This window comes from Nerophis lumbriciformis, linkage group LG19 (genome assembly GCF_033978685.3).
Source record: "Nerophis lumbriciformis linkage group LG19, RoL_Nlum_v2.1, whole genome shotgun sequence".
NCBI classification, from domain to species: Eukaryota; Metazoa; Chordata; class Actinopteri; order Syngnathiformes; family Syngnathidae; genus Nerophis; species Nerophis lumbriciformis.
The window spans coordinates 24,233,014-24,260,959 of record NC_084566.2 but is presented as its reverse complement, the minus strand read 5'-3'; the positions used below and the strand labels follow the sequence as shown (position 1 = coordinate 24,260,959).

At 41.2% G+C, this 27,946-nt stretch overlaps 2 protein-coding genes across 2 annotated transcripts; one reads left to right on the top strand and one right to left on the bottom strand.

Moving 5' to 3' along the window:
* Window positions 1–51: 51 nt before the first annotated feature.
* lamc2 (laminin, gamma 2) lies at window positions 52–20,073 on the top strand. The gene is made up of 22 exons (XM_072915208.1): window positions 52–126; window positions 10,096–10,356; window positions 10,887–11,060; window positions 11,136–11,253; window positions 11,333–11,448; window positions 11,541–11,672; window positions 11,744–11,933; window positions 12,299–12,411; window positions 12,481–12,861; window positions 12,947–13,180; window positions 13,453–13,592; window positions 13,672–13,828; window positions 13,915–14,120; window positions 14,227–14,306; window positions 18,089–18,226; window positions 18,295–18,439; window positions 18,498–18,647; window positions 18,727–18,841; window positions 18,911–19,107; window positions 19,200–19,358; window positions 19,429–19,528; window positions 19,601–20,073. The coding sequence occupies exons 2-22, from the start codon at window positions 10,290–10,292 to the stop codon at window positions 19,852–19,854; spliced, it is 3,366 nt and encodes a 1,121-aa protein (XP_072771309.1). The 5' UTR covers window positions 52–126; window positions 10,096–10,289; the 3' UTR covers window positions 19,855–20,073.
* On the bottom strand, window positions 20,074–26,726 carry nmnat2 (nicotinamide nucleotide adenylyltransferase 2). Its single transcript, XM_061979193.2, has 11 exons — window positions 26,501–26,726; window positions 24,066–24,154; window positions 23,862–23,929; window positions 23,717–23,795; window positions 23,517–23,643; window positions 23,375–23,455; window positions 23,247–23,291; window positions 23,106–23,182; window positions 22,184–22,285; window positions 22,045–22,112; window positions 20,074–21,946 (listed from the first exon to the last, which is right to left on the bottom strand). The coding sequence occupies exons 1-11, from the start codon at window positions 26,583–26,585 to the stop codon at window positions 21,844–21,846; spliced, it is 924 nt and encodes a 307-aa protein (XP_061835177.1). The 5' UTR covers window positions 26,586–26,726; the 3' UTR covers window positions 20,074–21,843.
* Window positions 26,727–27,946: the final 1,220 nt, after the last annotated feature.

The window sequence follows — 27,946 nt, the reverse complement described above, 5'->3', positions numbered from 1 at the left end:
GTTTACTTTACAAAAGAGAAGTGTAGGATACTTCTCTTGTTGCCTTATTTGTGTCAGGACTTGATCTTTGGAGTTTGCTTTTCCGGGATGCAACGGAAAGTTGGCACGGGCGAGACGGGAACCAAGGTACATGATTTATTTATTAAAAAAAGATCAAACAAAAAGCGCGCACAATGGCGGAGAATAAGCTATGAAACCAAAAGACTATAGCAAAAAAGTACAAATGAAAAGCACGCACAGTGGCGGAAACTATGAACAATTAAACAAAACATTAACTGTGGCTTGAGAAACAAAAACTTACTTGGCATGGAACCGGCATGAAAAAGGAGCAGCAAGGATCATAAGGGTGTGCAGAAGCATATATGGGGTGCGAGGTCGTCAGCCGAACAACAGAAAATGAATTAACTTAAATACTATGGACATGATTAACGAAAACAGGTGCGTGACTCAAGACGTGAAACAGGTGCGTGACGTGACAGGTGAAAACTAATGGTTGCTATGGTGACCAGACAAGGGAGTGAAAAGACAGAAACTAAACAAAACATGACTTAAAACAAAACATGATAATACAGACATGACAATTTGTATTTGACTTTATGAAATGGATTTATATTATCATTTGGTGTAGCCGGGCCGGAGCAGGAGGGGATAGAAAGAGAAAAAAAGGTAGACAGAGGGGGGATTGTGGGGACAAGAGGGGGGTTAGACAGAGAGACAACAACAACAACAGCAAACACAACAATAACAACAACAACAATAGAGCAACATCAGCAAATACGATATGTACAAATATGATGGTAAAAGTGATAGCAAAGAAGCAATTAGCGAAATAAATAATAATACAGAGACAACAATGAGCATTATTACGGTACACTACAAATGGAGCAATACAAATACCAATTGAAATAGCGCTATTGATTATGAACAATACCAATAATTTACCTCTATTATCAACAATACAGTTGTTCAAATGCAACAATGCATATACATAATGATAACTAGAGATACAAAAGAATGCAGAAAAATTGAGGGGAAGAAAGAGAAGCAACCTATATTAACCTTGTAGATTGCTATAGTAACAATAGGTTAAGCTTTGTCAGTGTGCCATGTGTTACCCAGTTTCCCCTAGAGCAACAACGTTAATATATGTTTGATGAAACGTGATTATGTGCATGACTGTATGTATGCATATGTACAGAATGTGTATATGTATGTTTGTACAGTGAATGTATATGTACAGTATGTGTATATGTATGTTTGTACTATACTTACAGTACAAACGGTACTATAACTAGCTATATCCAAGTGAGCAGTTTGACTTGCGGTCTAGTGTGTTGAAGCTAAGCTAACCAGAGGGTCTGCTTTAAACAACAGATAAACAAGAAAAAGAATACAGTTTAAATGTAAGTCATTGTTTCCTTTATTTAAAGACATGACAAGAAGTTATCTACTCAGCTTACAGAAACACACATAATGACATTTTTAATCAACGGCAATCAAATGTTTTACACTTGACCTTTTATAAGAATATAATAACTTGTTTAGGGTAGTGTAAGATGTCTTATCCTGACTTTTAGAGGCCTCTGAACTATAACATGATAGTAACTTAGCGCCCCCTGCAGGAAACAATCAAAACAATACGCCAGCAAGCACAAGTCCCTTGTTATTAAGTGCTAAATGCTACCTATTTTATCTTAAGGTTTATACAAACAAAATTAAAATACTAACAATGCTAATGTATACCATTCTAACTGTTTACGCGGGCACAGGTTAATGTAAAAGGCTCTTGGGTTAACTCTTAAAACATTACATTTGTGGAATTTCATATCAAGCCATCAAAGAATGGAATGGTCTCCCAGACAAATCTAAAGAACAACTCTAGTTTTCACAGTTTCTCACAAGCAGTTAAAGACAGGCTTTTAGACCACCAGTCTTGCTCACATTAGCAACACCAGGCAGGTAGTTGACCATCAGATGATACCCTGGCGGGAGCAGTACCATTCCAACCTTGTAACATCGCAAACTATTTTATGTATGCAATATCAATGGGGTATATAGCTATTGAATGATACCCTTATGTATATCATCTGATGGCTACTGCACTGTATGTGGACTTTGATAAAAACTGCTACACTTTATATACTTCTGCACTTTTAAATTAAGCTGCTAAAATACTGTAACTTGACCGCCCCCTGATTTGTAGTTCACATACCCTCTATGTATTGTACTTGTATTTTAAATTGTTTATCATTATGTAATTTTAATATTGTTGTGAATTTTCAATCCTGTGTAATTTTGTTGTGGATGTTAGATGCACCATAAAAGGACTACAGATGGAAACTAGCATGGTGCTAAATCTGGTGAGGCCATCTTCTTAATGTAACTGCACATTGTCCTTCAAATAAACAAATACAAACAAAACTGTAACAGACTGAAAGTGCAGAAGTGTGTGAACAAAATAAAGACTGTTGCTTAGCGACATGACCGAGAAAAGGATGCACAGCTCATCCCCATTTTAGAATACCATTCATTTTCAAAGGCTATTGTAAACAACGTTTTCAGGAATTAGGTTTGCCTTGCAGCACGGTGCAAGAGGGGTTAGTGCGTCTGCCTCACAATACGAAGGTCCTGAGTAGTCGTGAGTTCAATCCCGGCCTCGGGATCTTTCTGTGTGGAGTTTGCATGTTCTCCCCGTGACTGCGTGGTTTCTCTCCGGGTACTCCGGCTTCCTCCCACCTCCAAAGACATGCACCTGGGGATAGGTTGATTGGCAATACTAAATGGTCCCTAGGGTGTGAACGTGAGTGTGAATGTTGTCTGTCTATCTGTGTTGGCCCTGCGATGAGGTGGCGACTTGTCCAGGGTGTACCCCGCCTTCCGCCCGATTGTAGCTGAGATAGGCTCCAGCACCCCCCGCAACCCAGAAGGGAATAAGCGGTAGAAAATGGATGGATGGATGGAGGTTTGCCTTGGTACACAGAATGTTACAAAATATACAAAGCCCACTATCCTCTTTGAAAACTCAAAGCAAATGGTAATATGTTATCTTAAATCAAAAATAGTATTTGTTCAGGAATCACATTTAACGCCCTCAGACATAAAGGTGTTATAAGAATTGTTTTTTATTCTGATTAAGGATGTATACCATATTGCCACCACCAGGTGTGAATGTGGAGTAAATGAATGATGGGTTCTCACTTCTCTATGAGCGCTTTGAGTATCTAGTTGATAGAAAAGCGCTATATAAATCAAATTCATTATTATTATTATTATACAGAGTACCGGTATTTTTAGGTACCAGTTCTTGATTGGGTCGGTCCAAGCGGATTGTTAGAATTCCGGATTAATGATACTGCTATGGGTACAGTTTTTATCCAGCTGACGGTCGTCACATTCATTCAGGTGCCGCTGCAAAGCATAAAAAAGACACGGTGGAACAGCCAATCGGAGTCGAAATGTGGGTTTTCACAATGTAAAGCGCCTTGAGTCACTTGAGAAAAAGCGCTATATAAATGTAATTCACTTCACTTCACTTCACTTCCGGTTTGAAGGTACGCGGAAGTAAACAAAATCATATATTTAAGCGGAATCACGGATGGAATCAGTGGTCGCTAAAAACAGATCTAAATGCAGAAAGTCGTCGAAATTGGCATATACCGTGCACTTGACAAACAGTTACGAAGTGCCGAATGTAAAAGTTAAGTCACACTTTTCCAGCAGAAATATTTCTCAGATAACTCACTTTTCCCAGATGTAACTCACTTTTCTCAGATTTTGTTAATTTCTATCAAATTTAAGTTTAAATTAAATGTTGACTCTGAATATTATATCTAAATGTTCAATCTAAACCAGGGGTGCCCAACCTTTTTGACTAGGGGGCTGCATTGGGTTAAAAAAATGTGGCCGGGGGCCAGGCTGTATATATATGTGTATATATATATATATATATATATATATATATATATATATATATATATATATATATATATATATATATATATATATATATATATATATATACATTGTCTTTATAATCCGTTTTGTCATTTAACATCAATTAACATTGATGTTCATCAACATTTAACATTGTTAATGGTTATCGATGGGAACATTAATTTTTAGACAATATGATTTGCCTGAGCGGCTAGGAGACACCAAGAGTAACAAGCGGTAGAAAATGGATTAGAAAGGAAAGATTAAAAAAAAAAACTTTTTTTTTAACTTGGGACTTCCTCTGGGCCGGATTTTGGATGCTGGGGGGCCGGATCCGGCCAACGGGCCGTAGTTTGGGGACCCCTGATCTAAACCTACATCTTACTTTTAAATCTATATGTTAAATCTAAACCTAAATGTAATCTCTAAACCTAAATCTTAGATGTAAATGTGAGCGCGGAATGTTAAATGTGAGCGCTAAATGTTAAATCTAAACCTAAATCTTAAATCTAAATTTAAATCGAAATGTGAACGATAAATAATAAATCTAAACATAAATGTTAAATCTGAACCTAAATGTAAAATCTAAACCTACATCTTATAACTAAACCTAAATGTTAAATATAAATCTTAAATCTAAATGTGAGTGCTAAATGTTAAATCTAAACTTAAATCTAAATCTGAATATGAGATTCCACCAAAACGCGAGGCCTCTCAGCCACAAAACCGCGCCCACATCGCTGTCTCTCAGTGCTGACACTCCTACACCTTTCCTACTGCAGAAGAAGGAAACATGATATGCTTAATGACAAATAATGTCAATAAAGTTGCATAATTAAAAACATTTTTTGCTCCAATCGTGTGGGAGTGCATGGTGTGTTGCATGAAGACAATTAGACACTGAAACACGTCGACGCTGCACTTTTTTTCTGGCTTGGCAATTGGTGGAGGCGGTCGCATTGTCTTGTCTATACTTTTTAACAGCCTCTTTCTCTGTGCTGTCCTCCAAAATCTAAACACCTAACATGGAATTGATAAACTGGACTCTCGCCTCAATTGACAAAATCTTCTCAACAAGGAAAAGAGGTTCGGAGGAGCCTGGCTGCCCTGACGGAACAATTGCTGCGAGGTACGTGAGGGACTCCTGGGAGAAATAAAGAATCATGTGCCTCTCAGTGCTTTACGTCGAGGATGTGGAAGACATCGACCTATTTGGAACCGTGATCGCAGGGCATCTGCTGATTGGGCTTGGCATTGCTTTGGTGTATTGTTTAAATTATGGAAGACAATGGCAGCCATTCAAGGAGCCCAATGGCTGCCCGTCACAATGGAAGGCATGGGTCGAGCTGTGGGAACACAGACTGTGGCGATTTCTGAAATGAATCGTAAGTTGGATCACATCACTGAGAGGCTTACTGAAATGTGAAAATTGATCACCTTGAGAGCCAGCCTGGACAATTAAATCAGACAAGCCAATAAAATGTCTGCCCGCTTGGAAAACAACAATCCTTATCTACGAGTCGACTCCCTCAAATGGCCTTGACGCTGCTCATAACAGAAGAAGGCTGTTCTGAAAACATACCCCGAGGACACCTCAGTGATAGCCGCTCAAACCTCCCTCCCTCCTTCAACAACACCTGGGAGTTGAACTTTGCTCGTAACGCCTGCAGGCCAATAGACACAATGACACTACACCCTGGACAATGGGCATATGCACACACACATATGTACACACCCAGGGGTGATGGACAGCTGAGCAGTGCTTTAGATAGCAGCAGCCTGCCACCGTAGCTCCCACTCCCTCCCTCTGTTGCAAGTTTTGTTGATTCGATGTAACCTGTTTATGTGTGCTAATGGCTATTCATTTTTTTTCTTGTCCTCAGTCTGGACCCCCTCCCCAGGAGCTCAGTCTGAGACTGAACATTTTTTTACTCATCCACTCCGCCTCCCACCAGTGTTTACCTTTCCCCCACCTTTCTAAGGGACGCCGGAAGTTGGCAGACCCATCAGCGTTCCTGTTCTGCCTCCCTGTAGTGTATGTCTGCTCTTGAATGGGATTGAAAATCTGAATTTCCCCTCGGTGATTAATAAAGTATTTCTGATTCTGATTCTTCTGCGTTTGACAATGAACGGAATTGCTTCTTACACCGAGGCATGCAGTCTTTTTGAATACAGCTATTTCTAATTTGTATATGTCTTTCATCTTTTCGGTGCGCTCTTACTTCATGATTGTGTCACAAATGAACATTACATTGCTCTAAGAATAGTCTAAAAATGTCTAAATTGTGAGCTAAATGGTAAAAACACGATTATAGTGAAAGTGAATTTAAGTCAGCTTTCTCTTCATCTAAACCTTTGAAATCACGCTTCTCGACGAGCCGAGACGTGCCCATCAATCAGACAGTGGTGCTGTGTAGTGCTGCGAGGAGAAGGAAGATAAATAAATGATAAATGGGTTGTACTTGTATAGCGCTTTTCTACCTTCAAGGTACTCAAAGCGCTTTGACAGTATTTCCTCATTCACTCATTCAAACACACATTCACACACTGATGGCGGGAGCTGCCATGCAAGGCGTTAACCAGCAGCCATCAGGAGCAAGGGGTGAAGTGTCTTGCCCAAGGACACAACGGACGTGACTAGGATTGTAGAAGGTGGGGATTGAACCCCAGTAACCAGCAACCCTCCGATTGCTGGCACGGCCACTCTACCAACTTTGCCACGCCGTCCCCTGATGGAAAATAGGCATATTAAAAGGCGCATAACAACATGCGCCGGATCCGAACTTCTTACCAAATGACGACTTCACACTCACCATGATCATGTTTTTACCATTTAGCTCACAATTAAGACATATTCTTCAGAACCGATCCAAAGCTAGGCTGTAAATAGGCTGTTCCTTGCAGCAACCTTATATGACAGTGACCGCGTTGTTTCCAGCGATATGTGACATTATCATGAAGTTAGAGTGCAGTAAAATGATGAAAGATACATACAAATGGAAATATGTGTATTCATGCACACTGCATGCCTCGGTGTAATAAGCAAGTCCATTCATTGTCAAACGCAGAAGTGCAGCGTCGACATGTTTGAGTGTCTAATTGTCTTTATGCAACACACCTTGCATACTCACATGTTTGGAGCAACCTTTTTTTTTAATATACAACTTTATTGGCGTTATTTGTGATTAAACACGTGTCATGTTTCCTTCTTTAGCAGTAAGTGTAGTGTGTGCACTGAGAAGCAGAGTTGTGGGCGCCTCTTTGCAGCCGAGAGGCGTCGGTTTGGTGGAATATTGACATTCTATATGTATTCATCTTTACACTTGGCGAAAGATTTAGTGCTCACATTTATATTTGGGTTTAGATTTAACATTTATATTTAGCTTTAACATTTAGCGCTCACATTTAGATTTAAGATTTGTGTTTATGATTTAGGTTTAGATTTAACATTTAGATGGGGGGAAATTATGGGGACAAGACATAAAATGAGGAGAAACCAACAGTTATACAAACTCTAAAGCCAAAGAAAAAAGAACAGAACGGAAACCTTAAAAAAGGTAAATTAAAAACTGAGAAATAAATCTTGATACAAACGAACGACCGACTTCTCCTAAGAAGAAAATAGAAGCTATGATTTTGATTTTATCTTCTTTGGTTCGAGCGGAATTGTTAGCGAGAAGAAAAGTTGCTATCTTGGCAAATGTAAGTAATACAATCTGATGAGCTATCAATTGTTTAAAATTCATATTATTTCAATAAATTCATCAGGGGACTTCACTATGGATGCATTGAAAATACATGATCTATTTAGAGAGTACAGGATATCCATTTTATATCAATTAGAAATATCTCAAACATTATCAGAACAAAATGAATTAATTAATCAAAATTGATTTCAAACGTTGAGAAAGAAAAAATAATTACATATGAGTTTTAACCTTTGAAGAAGTTTCAAAATCAAAGCACTAATAAGTCCAGTAAATGTAAGGATAGAACAATCAAACACAAGTTCATTACAGTACTTCATTGTTAAAAATGTTGAATTGAAAAACAAAGTCCTCTCAACCTTGCAACAACTGGCAGTTATATTACTGATCTTACAACCTATAGTTTTTTTCCACCTGAACTTTGATGGTATGTTATAGTTCAAATATGGTCTGCAACGAGGTTATTAACTTACTTTTACCACTTTTGCTACATAATGATTGAACAGGTTTTGTACTGAAACGCCAAGGATTTAATGATGTAAAATGGGTTCTATATTCTATGTATGAAAAATGAAGAAGAAAAACACAGTAGACAGAGAAAAGTATATGTTCAGTCATCTATGGACTTGAACATCATTTCTTAATTAAATTAAATTATTCCAATTTGAGTTGATTACATGCTGTAGACATATTTCAACAATTATCTACAGGCTACAATACCAACCATTTTAAATTAGGAGGACATGTCAAACCCAGTTATAAAACTAAATGTATTAATGCCAAAAATGGATTTACATAAATTGGGGTCAAGATTACACGCTTAATGAAAACAATTTCCCATTCAAATGATCATCTTTTTAATTGAAGACGCAAAGGAATCACTTGATCGCTGGATGACCCTGCCTGTTTCAATAATTGGTTGTATAACTTTTTTTTTTTTAAAGATAATAAATAAAAAATTGCATCTTTGCTATTCATTTGGAACAGTAAAAATCCAGGTTGAGAATCAGGTTACCATATACCTTAAATACCCCCGCAACCCCGAAAGGGACAAGTGGCAGAAAATGGATAGATGGAATGACATTAAGAGGCTGCCCAGCTACGTTCAACAATGATCTGTTACAAAGCAGACCGCAACACGCTTGTCCATAGAACAAACATCAGTTCTAAACCTTCCTTGTTAAATTTTATTTTACATTACATTCAGCAGAGCTCTGGAAAAAAGATAAAAACTCCTTCCTGAGAAATAATTTTGATATTTGATACAAAGCACATCAACATATGAAGACACTCACCCAATGTCCCAGTGTTAATTCAAAACTCAAACACTGAAGTCAAATAAGTGTGTGAGAAGGGCATTAATTGGAAAGGTTGGTGATATGTACATATAATTACCACATAATAAAAAACATGATTTACCCAAATCTTTCTTTTTTTATTTTGGAACATGTCACAATTTCACATTAGAAGGGAAATGCTGTAATTTGTTAATATGTATTATGAAATGATGATGAATCATCTGACAGATTAGAGGTGTGGAACTCTGACGTTGAGACTATGTCAGAAGAAGAATGGAAGAGAGCATGCCTTAAAGCCCAGAAACAAACTATTAACACAAGGATGAGGTTATTATTACCATACATACTAATAATACATAAGGACCTACTGTAAAACTGAACAGCTGACTGCACTATTGTTGAAATAATAAATGTGTGGATAAAAAAAAAAGATAAACTATGTCACATGGGAAAACTGACTTTTGTTACCGGACGTAAGGCAGAGAAGTTTGAAAGAAGTGGAAAGCTTTACTGGAATATATTAAACAATGGCTGTATAGCAACCACTTTCATTTGTTTATGGGCTTGTGGGATGTCATGTTGGTGTTTTTTGTCTATTGTCAATGTCTCTCATAAAAACCTGGGGAAATTAATAAATACATTGTTTTAAAAAAAACATAACTTGGGACAAATACTCACACAAGCAAGTTGTCCTGACTGGCCATGTGGCCTTTCAACTGCAGATGGCGCTAACAATTTTGTTTGGAATTTAACACACTGAATACCTGTGTGTGCGCAACTGTGTGTAGGCACAGTAACAAACGGGTTGGGTGTGACCATGTTGTTTAGGCCTGTGGAAATAGACAATGTGTGTGTGTACGCGTGAGTAAATGTGAGTAAGTGTCTATCTGTCTATCAGGGTGTGTGTGTGTGTGTGTGTGTGTCAGGTAGGCTATATGGATGTGTGTAACATGTGCACACTCCTTGTGAGAGTGTTTTAATGTAATGCAACGTCCTGTAAATCAGGCAGCGAGAATAAACATTCTATGCTCATCTCAATGATATGTTAAAGTGCTGCTAAACATTCTGTGTTAATTAATGTCCATGAGGCGTTCAGGAGTTAATACCATGCTAATGTCCATGAGGCGTTCAACAACATGTGCTTTTTCACAATGCAGCAACGTTGATCTGGGTTGATGGGTTGGGGTGAATACATACAGACTTCTTGGTCTGACGAATGGCAGAACAACGCCCAGCACACACTCATGTGTGAGTATGCGCTGCGTGTCCTGACGTGCAGCAGCACTGCACTTAAAAGTCGACTACTGGAGATCCACCAGGATTTTGGACTGGCGTTTGATAAGAAGACGACATGGAGGTCAGCTGGATGTCGCTATATACACTTTTCTTCGCCCTTTGCGCCGTCACAGCCACCAACCGTAAGTCATGTTTTCCTGTTACCGTGACAACCAATTAGACCAAGGGTCAAACTAAATATTTGTAGGCGGCATTTACCTTTGACTTTTACACTGTTGTCTTGAAAGCACCAGCGGCAACGTCTTAGTTGTCACATGACATCTCTCCTTAATGTATGTGAACTTCGCCCCAGCGCTGAGGCAAATAGACGCTCCTTGAACTCACTGCCAGCGCTCTATCAGGTCTAGACTTTGATTCAAGTTCCCCAGTTATCCTATGGCGCTTATGCTGTCAGTGTGTGTTGTTGACCGGCACACGGATCATGTTTTTGTCCCAAGGTGTCCTTGAGGGCTGACACACAGGTCACGTGAGAGAGACTTTTACAGATATGATAGTGTTACCATGAATTGATTAACGTGGACCCCGACTTAAACAAGTTGAAAAACTTATTCGGGTGTTACCATTTAGTAGTCAATTGTACGGAATATGTACTGTACTGTGCAATCTACTAATAAAAGTTTAAACCAATCAATCAATGCTATTTGTCCAACAGGGTTCCACTGTGAATGCAATGGCCGATCTGGGCAGTGCCTGCGGGACAAGCTGGGCCTGCGTTGTGTCACTTGCGAGGGGAATAGTGAAGGCCGCCACTGCGAGCGCTGCAAAGATGGCTTCTACCAGCAGGGAGCGTCACTGAGCTGCATACCGTGTGGCTGCCACACCGGAGGTCAGTTACCCGTGTGACATAACTGTTACCTGAACGCATCACAGATATAGCCTCATTCAACCTCTGATCTTCCAGGTTCCATTGGTACCATGTGTGACCACAGGGGGCGTTGTACTTGCAAAGAAGGTGTCACGGGACAAAAGTGCAACCGCTGCCCAGATGGAGCAATCGGACCCAATGGCTGCTTACAGAGGTTGGTCCTCATGAACCTTGGACCAGAAATTAAGTGAAACTTTATTTTCTCTAAACATCCTGTTCCATGTTGTTTGCAGGCGCCGACGCAGCGAAGATTCTGGTGCTCCATTGTGTTTCTGCTACGGTCACAGCAGCCAATGTTCCCCTCAGTCCACTTACACAGTCCACAACATCACCTCCAACTTTGCACTCGGTAACCTTTCGTCGCCACACCCTTTGCTTTCTGACATTCATTTTACAATAAAAGCCTGGAGGAACAGCAGTCGTGACATGTTGTGTTTCCAGGAACAGAAGATTGGAAGGCGGCGACTTCACAAGGCCTCACCCCAGCAGATGTCCACTATCGCTGGTCCCCAAAGCACCAGGATGTAGAGGTCATGTCCAGGAACAGTCTGCCGGTCTACCTGTATGCTCCAGGTGTGAATGACAGCAACCTGCATCCCTCTTCCTCTCCTTCCACTGACCCCAGTCTTGTTTTTTTCCTCCAGCTTCCTTCCTGGGCAACAGGTTGCTAAGTTACGGCCAGAACTTGTCCTTCTCATTGCGTCTGGATCGTGGCATTCCACACCCGTCTATGAACGATGTAATTCTGGAAGGTTCCGGTCATAGAGTATCTGCCTCGCTGGGCGACCTGCGCTCAGTAGTTCCCTGCGGACAGAAGCTCAACTACACCTTCAGGTGAGAGCTACGCCCACTTAGTCGGGTTCTGGCTGCCGCGTGAAGGTGTTGTGGGAGAAGCGGGAACATTCCTGGCGCTCCAGCAAGTAGAAACAAAACAGGAATCCGCTGCTCTTACATTAATAGCTGCATGACACGCGGCGCTCTGGAACTGAGTCTAAAGCCAAAAGCGGATCCAGGTTTGACCAGGACTCAACTCATGGTGTATGTGACATGAAATAATGACTCCTTGGTGAGGGTCAGAAACTTTGGGTCAAATCATGTTGTTTACCTTGCTCAAAATGGCCAATTAGCATTTTATAGCCAACACTACCAACCCTGTTTGGACCTTTACATAAACCATTGAAGTCTTTGTGTGCTTTCAGACTGGACGAGCAGCCCGGAAGCAGGTGGCGTCCACAACTCTCCCCCTTCCAGTTCCAGACGCTCCTCCAGAACCTCAGCGCCATCAAGATACGGGCTACCTTTGGTGATAGAGGTGATTCTTAGGCCTAGACTTGGCAGTACCCACCCGTTTGTTACTGTCTGAACTGTTGCTTCTCTCTAGGACGAGGTTACCTTGACAACGTGAAACTGGTGTGGGCAAAGCAAGGGGATGGCGTCCCGGCCAGCTGGGTCCGGGTTTGCGCCTGCCCAGAGGGATATGACGGCAACTTCTGCGAACAATGCGCAACAGGTTTTAGGCGCCGGAAGGCCGCGAATGGTGCCTTCAGCCCGTGCGAGCCCTGCAGCTGTGGCGGGGGTGACTGCGACTCGAACACAGGCGACTGTTACCCTGCGGATGAGACACAGCGCTGCCCAGACGGGTTCTACTGGGATCTCTGGACCAGAAACTGCATCAGGTGTCCCTGTCCGGAGGGAGCATCGTGCTCACTGGTTGTTGGATCAGTGCAACCTAGATGTAATTTCTGTCCACTTGGAACCACAGGTTGGTTGTCTGTAGTTTACACTCCCAACCACCAGAGGGCAGTTTATTGAAGCAACTAACAAAGTCTGTCTTCGTGTATGTTCAGGTGTTCGCTGTGACGAATGTATGGAGGGGTTCTATGGCTCTCCTGCAGGGGGCATTGGTGGGCTGCGACCATGCCGACCTTGCGAGTGTAACGGCCACATCGATGTCAGTGTGGCAGGAAGCTGCGATCGTATGAGTGGAGAATGTCTGAGGTGTGTCAACAACACCATGGGACGACGATGTGACATCTGCTTGCCAGGGTTCTATCACCGCAGAGTGGTCGACGCCTGCAGGCGTGAGTTGGCATTATAGGATAACCTGGAATTTTGGGAATGTGTAAAATAGCCTGAATGATTTGAAATAGCTGAAAGTTTTTATGTTGAAATGTTTTAATCTGTTTGAAAAAAAATCTCAAAATCAGAAAGAATTTGTGGGACGGAAAATGTGGGATTTAGGGGAAAATGACTGCTTTGAGAATGTGTAATATTGTTAGTCCGAATGTCCTGAATGAACTAGGTGTGTGGATGTTGGAATGGTTTGAAGACTATGCTAACGTTTGCTCTGCAGCGTGTGAATGCGACCTTCGAGGCTCCGAGTCGCTCCAGTGTGACGATGGTGGCCGTTGTCGCTGCAAGCCGGGCTTTGAGGGGGAAACATGTCAGTTGTCCCGCGAATGTCCCTCCTGTTTCAACTCAGCCAGAGACAAGGTGAGAGGTGGGGTAAGACTGATCATCTTCCCTCCACTGACAGTGTCCTCAACATCCTGATCTTCTTCTGAGACATCAGGTGGACTTGTTGGCCGTCAGAATGCAACAGCTGGAGGCGCTGAATTCGCAGATGGGCGGTGGCTTCAAACCCACTAACAACGCAGAAGTTGAGGCCAGGTTACGTGCCGCCCTACTGCTGGTCAGCGACCTGGAGGGCGACGTTGAGCGGCTGACAGGTGTAATATCACGCGTCCATGAGTGGGCCAAGAGCAAAGCGATCAGAAGCGTTTGTTGACTGAACGTTTGCAATGCTCTCCAACAGACTTGGATAAGCAACTGCAGCAAAGTCTGTCCTCCATTGGCAGAGCACAACTGTCCGAGGAAGAAGACGTCCAGAACATGGCAAACGCCACCGATGACATAAAAAAACGGCAGCAGACCTACAGGACCAAAGCGGATCAGCTTCAAAAATTAATGGATGACATGAAACGCACACTGGACAGCGCCAAGGCAGACCTTCGATCGGCTGTAAGCCCTCGTACATTATGTTGCATTAGGTGACTTTTGTCACCTGAGACACAAGACATGTGATGACCAAGACGAAGTTCATGATAAACTTTTGTTCGTTATGCAGGATGTTGCAGTGGGAGACGACCCGCTTGGTCCAAACCTTCTCTCTGAGTTTGCAAAGACGGCGACAACCTTGGCTGATAAGTGCGTTCACCACACACATACTGTAATTCAAAGAATTTTGCAGAAATTTCACAGGAAACTAAAACGCAGAAGTGCACCCGACTATAATAGCTCTGATGACTGCGGACATTCCACGCGTAGTCTGCTGCCCACAAGTCGCTGAACTTTGTGAACACCTTAAGCGTAGTAGTATAACGTAGTAGTGTAAATGTAGTAGTGTAAATGTGTTATTGTAAATTCAGTAGTGTAAATGCAATAATGTAAATGTAGTACTGTAAATATAGTGTGTAAATATAGTAGGGTAAATGAAATTGTGTAAATGCAGCTGTGTAGATAAATAGATAACCTTTACTGTCTGTTACAAAACCGAAATCATCTTCGACAGGCTCCAAGATAACTTACAGAGCAAAACAATAAGAGATCAAAAATAGAGATATGACATAAAACATAATCACAAAACATAATGGATATAAAAGATGATGCAGCGGTGCTCATCTATTTTTGTAGCGATAATGGCAGTGAGAATAAAGGTTTTTTTTAACGTGTTTTTCCGGGCAAGTGGGACTTTAAAGCGGCGGCCTGAGGGTAGCAGCAGGTATGATGAGTGCAGTGGCTGTGTCGGGTCCTGAATGATGGAGGTGGCTTGCTTGGTACAGTAGCTGCCTGAGTGTAGAGATCTGTGAGAGAGGTCTGTGGGGGATCCCAATTGTTTTACTGGCCTTTTTAATTATGAGGGACAATTTTGTTTCATGCAAGGTAATTTGTACCAGGAAGCCATGTTGAAAGTAGTATGGATTCTGTTCTTGATTTGTAGATCAAAGCCAGAGTGTCCTTACTAATACTGAAAGTTTCATCAGCAGGTAGAAGCGCTGCTGAGTTTTCAGATAAATGGCATTCGCATTTGTGGTGAAGGACAAACAGGTGTTAATGTACATCCCCAAATATTTGGAAGGACTGCACCTGCTCTACCAGCTGACCATCGATGCTTGGGGCTGAAAAAGTGGAGACTGCTTTGAGACCAGCGTTCCTCTGGTATCACAGCAATGCTCCTTGGTCTTAGTGACATTGAGCACCAGGGAGCTAGTGTAAATATAATAGGGTAAAAATAGCAAATACCACATTTACATGGTAGTGTAAATGTGGTGGTATCAAGTCAAATCAAATCAAACTTTATTTATATAGCACTTTTCATGCACAGGCAAGTGGCAAGCACAAAGTGTTGTACAAAACAAAACAAACAAACAAAACAAATAACAATAATAGAAGAAGAGAAGAAAACACACACACACACGCATTCACACGCACACACGTTCAAACTCACACATACAGCATTTTTGACAATAATAAGACAAAAATAAAACATGGCATGGCACTGAGGATTTGAGGTAAAACAGCACCTTTGAGGCATCCACACTGGAGAATAATTCAAATTAACGCCAAACATGTACATATATTTGATCATGTCTTACCCAACATATATACACACATACACATACATACATAAATATATGTACATACTTTTGGCCTGTGTATGTGTATGTATATATATATATATCTGTATATACAGTACAGGCCAAAAGTTTGGACACACCTTTTCATTCAATGTGTTTTCTTTATTTTCATGATTATTTACATTGTAAATTGTCACGGAAGGCATTCAAACTATGAATGAGCACATGTGGAGTTATGTACTTAACAAAAAAATGTGAAATAACTGAAAACCTGTTTTATATTCCAGTTTCTTCAAAATAGCCACCTTTTGCTAAGATTACTGTTTTGCACACTCTTGGCATGCTCTCGATGAGCTTCAAGAGGTAGTCACCTGAAAGGGTTTTCGCTTCACAGGTGTCTAGTTTTGATGCCTTCAGTGACAATCTACAATGTAAATAGTAGTCATAGTGGGTCTTTGTTCTGGTATTCGGTAAAGCTAAAAGGCCATTGCCAGAGGACCTCAGGATCCTTGAGGGTTGATAGGGTAAAAGCAGGCCATATAGATAAGAAGGCCCAAGGCCATTAAGACATTTAAAAACTAATAATAGAACTTTAAAAAAATCGACCATTAAGCCGACGGCGAGTCAAAAATCACGCCCAGATTTTTTATAGACTGTGTTGCTTGTAATTTTGGTAAAAGTTTCTCCCTCTGGTCATCAGGACCTATAACTAAAATCTTTGTTTTGTCCTGGTTGAGCTGTAGAAAATTAACTGCCATCCATTGCAGTTACAAAGGGTTAAAAATAGTAATGTAAATGTGGTGTAAAAGTGGTAGTGTAATTGCGAATGTGGTAGTGTAAATGTGGTAGTGCACATTTAGTTGCGTAAATGCAGTAGTGTAAATGCGGTAGTTTCAATGTGGTAGTGTAAATGTGCTAATGTAAAATTAGAAGTGTAAATATGGTAGTGTAAGTGCAGTAGCGTAAACACAGTGCTGTAAATGTAGCATTGTTAAATGCAGTAGTGTAAATGTGTTAATATAAACACAATAGTGTAAATGAGGTAGTGTAATTGTAGTAGTGTAAATGCGATAGTGTAAACGCAGTAATGTAACGCAGTAGTGTAAATCATACTTGCCAACCCTCCTGAATTTTCCGGGAGACTCCCGAAATTCATCGCCTCTCCCGAAAACCTCCCGGAACAAGTATTCTCCCGAAAATCTCCTGATTTTCAGCCGGAGCTGGAAGCCACGCCCCCTCCAGCTCCATGCGGACCTGAGTGAGGACAGCCTTTTTTCATGATGGGAGGACAACAGGGTGACAAGAACTAAATCATCCAGACTAGAGATAAATTGTATTATTATGTTTATCTTACCTAAAAATAAATATATTTATTAATTTAAAAAAACTAAACTAAATACATTTGTACTATATTTTGCTAAAAACATCCAAATTAATTGTATTTTTATTTGTATTTTTTCGTGACTCCTTATTACATCCAGCCATAGAATTATACATTAAAATAAACATATTTGAAATAATTGATTTTAAATTATCATAATAATTCATTTAAAATGACCATATTTAATTATTAAAATAATTGCTTGTTTATCAACAACTTTAGCATTTTATTCATTACATTTTGAAACTCTCAGAAGCCAAGTTATGTTACATTCCTTAATATTTATTTATGCAAGTTTGACGTATCAATTATCTAAACACAGTTTGTTTGCATATTTTCAGGATGTAGATATCTATATATCTATCTATCTATCTATCTATCTATCTATCTATCTATCTATCTATCTATCTATATATATATATATATATATATATATATATATATATATATATATATGTATATGTATATATATATATATATATATATATATATATATATATATATATATATATATATAAAATGTGTATATATATATATATATATATATATATATATATATATATATATATATATATATATATATATATATATATGAAATACTTGACTTGGTGAATTCTAGCTGTCAATATACTCCTCCCCCCTTAACCACGCCCCCGACCACGCCCCAAACCCCCACCTCCCGAAATCGTAGGTCTCAAGGTTGGCAAGTATGTTGTAAATGTAGTTTTGTAAATGCAGTGGCATAAACACAGTAGTGTAAATGTTGTAATGTGAATGTAGTAGTCTAATTGCAGTAGTGTAAACACAGTAATGTAAATGTTGTATTTTAAATGTAGTAGTCTAAATGCTGTTGTGTAAATGTAGTACCGTAAACATAGTAGTGTAAATGTAGTAGTCTAAATGTTGTAGTGTAAACGCAGTAATATAAACACAGTAATACATAGTAATATGTAAACGTGTGTCTGTGTTAGACATCTAACGAAGGCGGACACAGTGGACGTGAGCGCCAAGGACGCTCTGAGCGACGCCAACAAAGGTTTGGAGTTGATGCGCACGCTGGTGAATGAGGAGAAGAAGGTGAAAGATGTGATTGGAGGCGTGAAAACTATGTAAGTATTTCCAGCACAGCGTCTTCCATTTTCCTTCTGGCGTTCTGACAGTGTGTGCGCCTGCTCAGGTACGACAACATGGCGGGTCGGGCAAAAGGCTTAGAGAATGGGGCGGTCAATGTGGGCAATGAGGCCACAAACCTGATGACCATGGCAGGCGGCACTTTGAAAGACATTGCCAAGATGGAGAAAGACGTCCCGTCCGCCATGAAGGTAACCTGGACAATAGTGGAAATTCTTCAAGCGTCAGCTGACTTCTCATCCTGCTCAGGAGGAGACGGACGCCATGGCAGCCAAGTTGGATTTCCTGAGAGAGGCCGCGGACGGAAATCTGGCGGGTTTTGAGGCGCTGCAGGACAACATCCAGCGAGACAAAGTCGCCACCCAGGATCTTTTGGCACAGGGCAGAAGCACTCAGCAGGTTGGTTCTCTGACTACCAGGAAGTATACAGTGCATATAACGTCAGGTGTCGTCTGAGTTGTCATGTGACCCTTCGCAGGGCCTGAACACGCTGATAGACAGAGTGAACACCGCCAAGGCTGACACTGATGGTGCGCTACAACGCATCAGGAGCAACACCGACAAGCTTGACGGCGCCCTCAACGCTCTCAGAGGTGAACTCATGATCACAAACATGTAAAGGCGCTACAGCGCTGAGCATCTTCCCACCTCTACGTTCTCAGGCTTCGACCAGCAGATTGATAGCAATAAAGTGCTGGCGGACGCCGCCATCAAGCGACTTCCTATCATCAATGCAACCATCCAGCGAGCCGACAAAAACAATGCAGAGACATTAGCGTTGCTGAGTGGTGTGTCTGAAGACTCTGACCAGGCGATGGCTTCCATCAACATGCTGGAGAAACTGATCCCTGCACTGGAGGTGCTGTACTACGTGTTAGCCTAGCTTAGCAATTTGTGTTAGCTTAGCCAAAAGTCTCAGTTGACAAAACAAACTGGTACTTGACTCCCCAGGGAACGGCGAGTTCGTTACCATCTCACGTCGGCCTCGTGAACAACGCCACTAAATTAAACGACGGTGCCGAAAACCTGCGCACTCAAGCCGCTGATTTCACCACAGATCTGGCCGACAGGATGAACGACGCTAGAAGACAGGGAGCAGAGGCCGAGGAGGTGAGAGGTCAATTGCGACTGACAAAACAACATAAAGAAAGCTGACGTTATTGACATGTTTCATTTGCAGGCTCTTGGTGGAGCAGAAGAGGCATTAAGTAATGCCAAATTGGCCAGAGACGCTGCAGGAAAAACGCTGCGAGACATCACCAACGCGCTGGCCAACATCAGTATGACATGCGACACCTGCTGTGCTGTCCCCCGCTGGTGACCTCTTACCTCTTCTTTTTTTTTCACTGCAGACCAACCGGGCACGCTGGACCCGAAACGTCTGCAGCAGCTGGAGGACTCCATGGCAGGCATCCGCGGGGATGTGGAGGGTCAACTGAGGCCCCGGCTGAGAGACTTTGAGGCGCAGGAGGCTGCTCGGCGCCTCCAGCTGGACACCATTAACCAGGACATCGAGACCATCTTAGCAGACGTCACCAACCTAGAGGACATCCTGAGAGCCATTCCCAATGGCTGCTTTAACGGCGCCCCCACAGAGCTTCCGTGAGACAGGCGACTATTTGGTCACGCTTGGCTACAGTCTCTTCTTTTCGTTCTCCAACAGGAAGTCACATCTTACTTACTTACTTCAGCAACGGCATGCACATTTTGTTATTTTTCTATTTATATAAGAATTTGTACATACATCTCTATTTGCCTGCCAAATAATCAGGTGACCAATCAATATTTAACTTGTAATCTGTCAAATAAATGAATGTAACAAAGAGACAGTGTAATATTTTATTGGTCTACAAAGATTCATACCAGAATAAGAACCAGCAGAACCAGAAGCAAAAAAGTGCTGAGCATGCACACCACTGAAAACAAACACCATTGGGCTTTAATTCAGGAAAAAGCCATTACTCTATGTCCTGAATGTGTTCACCTGAAAATTAATATTAAGTGTTTATTGGTCAAAATATTCGTGTTCCACTCTAAACTGGGGAAGGGGCCTGTTGCCCATCACCTGAACAAACAGCTGGCGTTGTATTAATGATGAGGCTAACATATGCTAATATCTGTCCCCCCAGGATTACTCAGGTTTTTCGCGATTGTTTCAGCCTTAAATGCCTGATTTACCAGCAGCCTTTTTAAAAAGTTGTCTTTTTCTTTTTTTATATATGTTACCCGCTTTTGACGTCATTAATTTGTTATCAGTGTTTTTATTGTAACCCCAAAAAGCACAGATTTCAACAAATCTTAAATAATATTTGCACTGTAAACTAACATTCTTGAACATTGACAGTAATGTAGCAGTACCCCCAGGATCTCGCTAGCCTGTTTTGAGATTCCTGATTTTGCCGTTTTTCACAAAAACTGTGGTTAAAGATGCCAGGTTTATCTGGTGAAAGTTGCAGTACATTGTTATCATTTTCACCCTGTAATTATGATTGGAACATTTGTTGGAGAAAAGGTAAAAAAAAAAAAAAGACTGAGAAAGCATCTTACCAACATGGCACACAAAAATGTGCATAATAAGCTTTATTTATTATTTGCCACAACAAAGCACACATGTATTCCTGCAAGGAAATGACTAAAAATGCTATCTCAGCCTTCACATGAGAAAAAAATACAATACACATGTTTACAGTTCACAGCCAAAGACGAGTAAACAACACAACTACTCTCAAGGTACATTCTTATAGAAATTACATTTTGTATACCAGTATGTACTCCAAAGTATATCCAAGCTTATATATTCTCCCTTGCAAAGATGGTCTGTAATAAAAAAAATTGAAGGGTGAGATACTGTCAATGCAAATATGCCTATTAAGGTCATTTTCAAAATATTCTTTATTCATTAATTTATTTTATAGATCTCTTGAGCAACCGTGTGTTCCATCTTCTGGCACGTTTACACATTTGACCAATTCACTTACATGAAAGTTTGTAAAAGTTTTTTTAATTGTCTCTTTGTGTGCTCTGTCGTACAAAAGTTGCAAATGTTCACGTGCACATTTGTGCAGGTTTTACGCTTGAAAATTTGATCGTAAATTCCATTTTGGTTCCAACACGTTGCGTGTAGTTTACCCGCCACTTTGTTGGGAACATCAAGGAACTTTTGAGGTCTATACAGTAGCTGGGATTTTTGTGAGTGACTGAGTGTCAATGAGAGATTATCATAGCACGACCACATGTCTGTGTCATGTAAACATGGAAGTGAAGATGTCTGGGCGGGGCATTTGATTGGTTACAGAATCGCGTTGCCTTTGAGTGCTCTTGGGACAAATCTGCTTGGCTGGATTAACAAGGATTTGCCGAAAGGCGCCAGTAAGGTACGGGGAGTGGACAAAGTTGGTTTAATTGGCGTGAATTGGCACAATCGCAACATCAAGAAATCCTGGAGGGACTGTAACGTCAACACAAACGTGGGCGGAGGATACTGCTGTCACATTGGCGAGCGTGTTGCATGCATCCACTGACTTGATGAATAACAGGAAGTTGGGTGACCAACCCCCGCCATGATGGCAAAGTCACACGACCTAAAGGTGGTCCTTTATCCCGAGGCCTTGATGTACAGCTGAGTCTGCAGGATGTAGTCGATGACCGGCTGGTTCAGGTAGTCCACAACATGGCCGTCGCCGTGCTGCAGGGCCAGTCTGCCGGGGCGAACACAAAGCATTTTACCACGCCATTTTCACATATCACATAAAGACAGGCTGTTAGCCTGACCACAATAGGAAATTACACCGCTTACCTGCTCTTGGTGGAGCTGACAATGGCCATGGGATGGTTGGTGGCGTCCTTCACCACAATGATGTTGTCCTGTGAGCCAGAGGGGGCAAAGGTTAGGGCAAGGAAAGACTGCGTCAGTCTCTGTCATGGTTCGACAGGACCTTGTGCTTGCGGAGAACCGACGAATGGTTCATGATCCTCTCCGTGTCGACGCCGTCACGAGGAACCACCACTATCCCAAAATCGCCCACGATCACCTCCATCTGTATGCACACACAGGAAACACCTGCCACTGCTTCATCTTGTTTCTACCCGTATTTGTGCGTGCACTGAGCAGCCAGGAAAAGCTAAACACCAGCACCATTTCTTTTCTGCCTTGAATATGATCATAAAATAGGCTAATTTAGAGATGTTTAATTAAGAGAATTTTAAATATTGCAATATATGGCATTATATCACAATATACTATATAGTTAATACATTTAAAATGCATCTTAAAATGCAATATATGTACACGAGCTGACAGTAATAATTTATTGGACAAACTAAGTTACTGTGTTTCAATTTTTTATCTATAAAAAAATGTATATTATATCATTAAAAAAAGTATTGCGATATATTGCAATATTTCTTCCCACCCCAAGTACACCGTGCACTGTCCTAATATCCTGAGTGGATTTAACAGTGCTGTTTGAAATATATACGTGTCATTGTGCAATTACTATACCTAAAATAAAAATACTGCAGTTTTTCTTCTTCTTCCATCTTTTTAATAGTAAATTGCAACCACTCAAGTTAGCCCCTCCCTTTTTGCTATGGAGCCAAGATGGCAACTATTGAGGGTGGTAAGTGTCCATCATTGTGCGTGGACCATTTGAGTGTTTTCACAACAACTTCCTAGTACTGACAGTGTACTGTATTTTAAAGCACTCAGCCAATGTACTCAAAATATTCAGTGTAAGTACACGAGCGTGAACACACTTATGTACTAAAAGACTAAGTAAGTACATAAGTGTACTAATGGAGACACATGCTGTGACTATGATCATACGGGGAGGAGGGAGGATGAGGGGTGGGGCTTACATCACTGTCCTTCCACAGGCCAGGGATGCAGAATGATTCCAGAAGATCACTTCCACACAGGAGCAAGATACGCAACTCTACAAGGAGAGGAGGCGGGGTTACTGAGACACAAAGGAAGGGCAACATAAGATGGAGACTCACCGATCTCCTCGTAGGTCATGGCTGGTCCCAAGTTGGCGTTTTCATCTGTCAGAGAGCACATGGCATCAAACACACACAGGAAGTGTGGTTGTGTGCCACTTGAGGTGATGTTGTGTGCCAGCACTCACCCACAAAGGTGAATCGATCCAGGTGAGGACGCACGCAGCAAACCTTCCCCAGACTCTCACTCAGCTTACCCCAAACTTTAACTGGGACATACACAAACAGTCTTCATCGTCATCTTCCTCACGCTGGCAAACTTGGACTTACCGGAAGTGGTCGTGTGCTTCATGTTGTTGTGGTTCAGGTAAATAGGCGGAGCCTGGTTTTGTGGCTGCCCAATGACGGGAGTGGAAGACGGCGTATTGACGTTAGACAAGATACAGCCGGTCACTCTCTGAGGATGACAACAACGACATGTGATGACGGTGGACTGTTGTGGGCATACCTATTCTGCAGCTGGCACTCGCCTTCATGAGGTCACGGTGGTGCTCCAGCACGCTACAGGTGGTCTGCCAGGTGTCCTGGTAACACTCCCACGGGTCCACCCTGTCACAAGAAGCACATAGAATAGCTTGTCTCAAGACGCACGCTGTGACAGGTCACATGACTCACCGGATCCAATCAGACGACTGCACAGCCAGCTGACACATGGTCAGGCGATGCCTGCTGGACACCAGACCCTGCAAACACAACCTGTCAGTCCTGACTCATCACTTTTCTACAACCTCCAGCCAGGTGTACATCAGGGTTTTGTCATAGATACAATACAAATCAAAGATGTTTTATCTCATTAGCCTTGTGGACAAATACACTCACTGGTTTGCCATAGGAATCGTGCACCGGTGAAATGATCCCTCCGATCACGATGAAACGTCCTGTTTTGTGCAGGTAGTCTCTCGCTTTCTCTGCACACATTAACACAACACACACACACACACATCAAGTAGGTAAGGTAGTGAGTCCAAACAAACGGGCTCAAAAATGTACAAAGCTTTATCTCCCAATAGTAAAAACTATTTCAAAAATCCCAAATCCAGACTATGATCCGGATCATCTCCAAAATGTGATAACTTCCCTGTCCCATTTCCTGAAAGTTTAAATAAACTTCACCCAAAACTTTCAGAGCTATTTTGCTAATCAACTAACAAATAAACAGACAAACAAACCCCAACCAATTCATAACCTCCTAGAAGAGGTAATTAGTCGAAATATAAATTAAATCACTATTTCGGTGAGTGTGTGTTTTCTACGACTGTCGCTTACAAACAGAGTTTGTTCTTTGAATCGTCTCAAGAAACTGGGCGTGTTAGTTTTATAGTGGTTAATTAGCACTTGTGCTTCACAGCAAAAAGCTACTGGGTTCTTTCTGTGTGGAGTTTGCATGTTCTCCTCGTGACTGCGTGGGTTCTTTCCAGGTACCCTGCCTCTCGTCTGAGTGCAGCTGGGAACCCGCATGGGACGATGGATGGACGGATGTATGGAGTTAACCCTCTTTGTCTCTGTGGGTTGACACACAAAGAGGTGCCAGCCTCGTAACGTAAGGTGTAACCCGTTCCCCTTCTATCGTTATTAGAACCTTTATTTAACCAGAGAAGAAACCCCTTGGGATCAAGATCTCTTTCACAAGGGTGACCTGGCCAAGAGGTCAACACCACATGTCACAGAGTAGTTTCATAAAAGTAATACGTTAAGACATACATTTTAAAATACATAAAAGAGAACTGTAAAACAATAAAGATTTACACCTTTTAAAAACACAGGCACTGTGCAAACGTCTCTCGCTGTCTGTCCCTCAGGACAGAATGGAAGGCTCCAAATGCAAGTAGTTCAGTGAGTTTCAGTTTCGTCTGCAATGCATTCCATGCCATAGGGGCAGCAATGCCAACAGCTCTTTTGCCAAATTCAGTCCGTACATGGGGAACAGTTAAAACATACAAATTGTTAGAGCGTAATGCATAAGAGCTGTTTTTTTCTTTGTAACAAAGTACACTGGTATGGAGGCATTAAACCTGAAAGAGCCTTATAAATGATAGTCAGCCAATGTGTGTGTATCTGCGTGCACTAAATGAAGATAAGTCTGACTTCATATACAGTTGACAGTGGTGGGTGAGACTATGACAGCCATTAACAAATCTTAGTGCTGAGTGAAAAACAGTGTCCAAGGACTGGAGGCATTTAGATGAAGCACTAAAATAAAGCACGTCGCCATAATCAATTACGGGCAAGATAGTTGCTGTCACCAATTTCTTTCTGACTTTAAGAGAGAAGCAGTTTTTATTTCTAAAAAAGAAACCAGGCTTTACCCTAAGCTTAGAGACCAGGTTGTTAATATGGGCTTTAAATGAAAGCTCCTGATCAAGAGTAAAACCCAAGTACTTGTAATTTAAGACCTGCTCTATAGGGTTTCCATGTGATGCTACAATATTTGGAATATTTTCCAGTAGCACCTTTGAATGAGAAAACCAGTACCTTGTTTTTATCTGTATTTAAAACCAATTTAAGATCAAATAATTATATAATATTAGCACAAGTAAGAGTGGTGAGTAGCTTTCAATGGACCAGGACCAGAAGATGTTATGATTTTTAAAAGTATTACTGGACATCAATGATGACGACACAATATTGTTTTTACTTACAGCATGTATTAAACAATTTGATGATATAATTACAGGTCAATTGTAAATTTGAAAGAAATTAATGAAAATATAAAGCCGCCAAAAAATATAAAGAAAACCCCCTGTCCCAAGTTGGTTGTTGCATGGGGCCCTTTTTGTGTGTCCCATCACTGGTCTTTTTTTCAGTTATTTAGTCTGTCCTAGAAATGATGCGGATCACCCCCAAAATCTATACACTTGTTCCTTATGCTGTTTCTGACATTTCTGGAAAGTTACATCAGAATCCACCCAAAACTTTTTATGCTATGGTGCTAACTAAAGCTAATTGATAAATCGCAGCAAATACATAAACATGTAATTAGCATTAGCTATATGTCAAAGTGTTTAAAGAAAAGACATCTTGAGTACATAACCTTTGTGTTGTGATCGTGTCGGTACTGGTTGTGTTCATGTTTTATTTAGTACGCCACAGCGAGGAGGGCGGGGTGGACAATAAAGGCCCTGGCAAACTCAATCAAACCGGGTCAGATAGCGTTCTAGAAGAATTTTGATGCCGTTCCATTTCAGCACCAGCCTCTGGACAGCGCCGTGTTATTTTTTCACCATGACGTCACAGTGCGCAGATCGAACACTCACCAAACATATGGATGTGTCCTTTGGTGATGGGATTGAAGCTGCCGCAGGACAGCAGGATCACGTGACTTTTGGTCGTTTCTGGCATGACTGCTCGACGGCTTTACCGGTCCGGTCTTGGTCTTGGACCTTGTCTTGGAGCTGATCAGCTTGTTTGGAGCAGCAAGCGATGCAGAGAGAGGCGAGGCCGATGTCTGCGGCAGGATGCTTGAGGAAGTGACGTCACTGTTAGGTAGCGTCACACGACACATTTGAAACTCAAATGACTCACCGTTCATTATTAATGTTCAAATCTTTGCTCGATGAGAACTGCAATCATAACTTATCAATGTTCACTTAATGTTCCATATTAGATTAAAACATTATTAGAACTGATGGTCACAATTCCTTGTTTGAGGTTCACTTGTTTAAAGTGATTTATATTAGTCTTTTTTTTGTCTGTTTGAATTTTGTATGCTATCCTATTTTTTTATTATTCAATCAATCAATCAATCAATGTTTATTTATATAGCCCTAAATCACAAGTGTCTCAAAGGGCTGCACAAGCCACAACGACATGCTCGGTACAAAGCCCACATAAGGGCAAGGAAAAACTCACCCCAGTGGGACGTCGATGTGAATGACTATGAGAAACCTTGGAGAGGACCGCATATGTTTCGGTCTCCCCTCTAGGGGAGACCGAAAGCAATGGATGTCGAGTGGGTCTGACATAATATTGTGAGAGTCCAGTCCATAGTGGATCCAACATAATAGTAAGAGTCCAGTCCATAGTGGGGCCAGCAGGACACCATCCCGAGCGGAGACGGGTCAGCAGCGCAGAGATGTTCCCAGATGTTATCTACTGTTGTTTTTTTATATTCTATTTTCATTTGCTTTAGTTTTTTTTCCGTTACATGTTTTGTGAAATACAGTATTTGCTCAACCTGATTGAGGTTTGAAATTGTTGAGATATGTTGAAAGTGCCCTGGTTTTTGTGTACATTGAGAATATATGTTTGTATGTACATTGTTCAATAAAATAAATTAATTAATTAATCTTAAAAAAAAGGTTCACTTGTGTTGTGTTACTTATTAGATTAAAACCTCCGTAGAATATTGTGCACTAGTTCTATATTGGTGTAGAACCTCATTAGAATGTTATGTTCACTATAGATCCCCATTCGATTAGAACACTGTTAGAACTGAATGTTAGTTGTCCTGTTGATTGATTGATTGAGACTTTTATTAGTAGATTGCACAGTACAGTACATATTCCGTACAATTGACCACTAAATGGTAACACCCAAATAAGTTTTTAAACTTAGAAGCATTTAAGTCCCATCTTAAAACTCATTTGTATACTCTAGCCTTTAAATAGCCCCCCTTTTTTTAGACCAGTTGATCTGCCGTTTATTTTCCTTTCTCCTCTGCTCCCCCCCTCTCCATTGTGGAAGGGGAGACACACAGGTCC

Coding starts and splice junctions, on each gene's coding strand:
- lamc2 (XM_072915208.1), top strand. CDS start 10,290: ATGGAGGTCAGCTGGATGTCGCTATATACACTTTTCTTCGCCCTTTGC. Junction 11,449..11,540: donor CACCTCCAACTTTGCACTCG/GTAACCTTTCGT, acceptor TTGTGTTTCCAG/GAACAGAAGATTGGAAGGCG. Junction 11,934..12,298: donor AAGCTCAACTACACCTTCAG/GTGAGAGCTACG, acceptor GTGTGCTTTCAG/ACTGGACGAGCAGCCCGGAA.
- nmnat2 (XM_061979193.2), bottom strand. CDS start 26,585: ATGCCAGAAACGACCAAAAGTCACGTGATCCTGCTGTCCTGCGGCAGC. Junction 23,292..23,374: donor GGATCGATTCACCTTTGTGG/GTGAGTGCTGGC, acceptor GCTCTCTGACAG/ATGAAAACGCCAACTTGGGA. Junction 22,286..23,105: donor GCCTGTGGAAGGACAGTGAT/GTAAGCCCCACC, acceptor GTGTGCATACAG/ATGGAGGTGATCGTGGGCGA.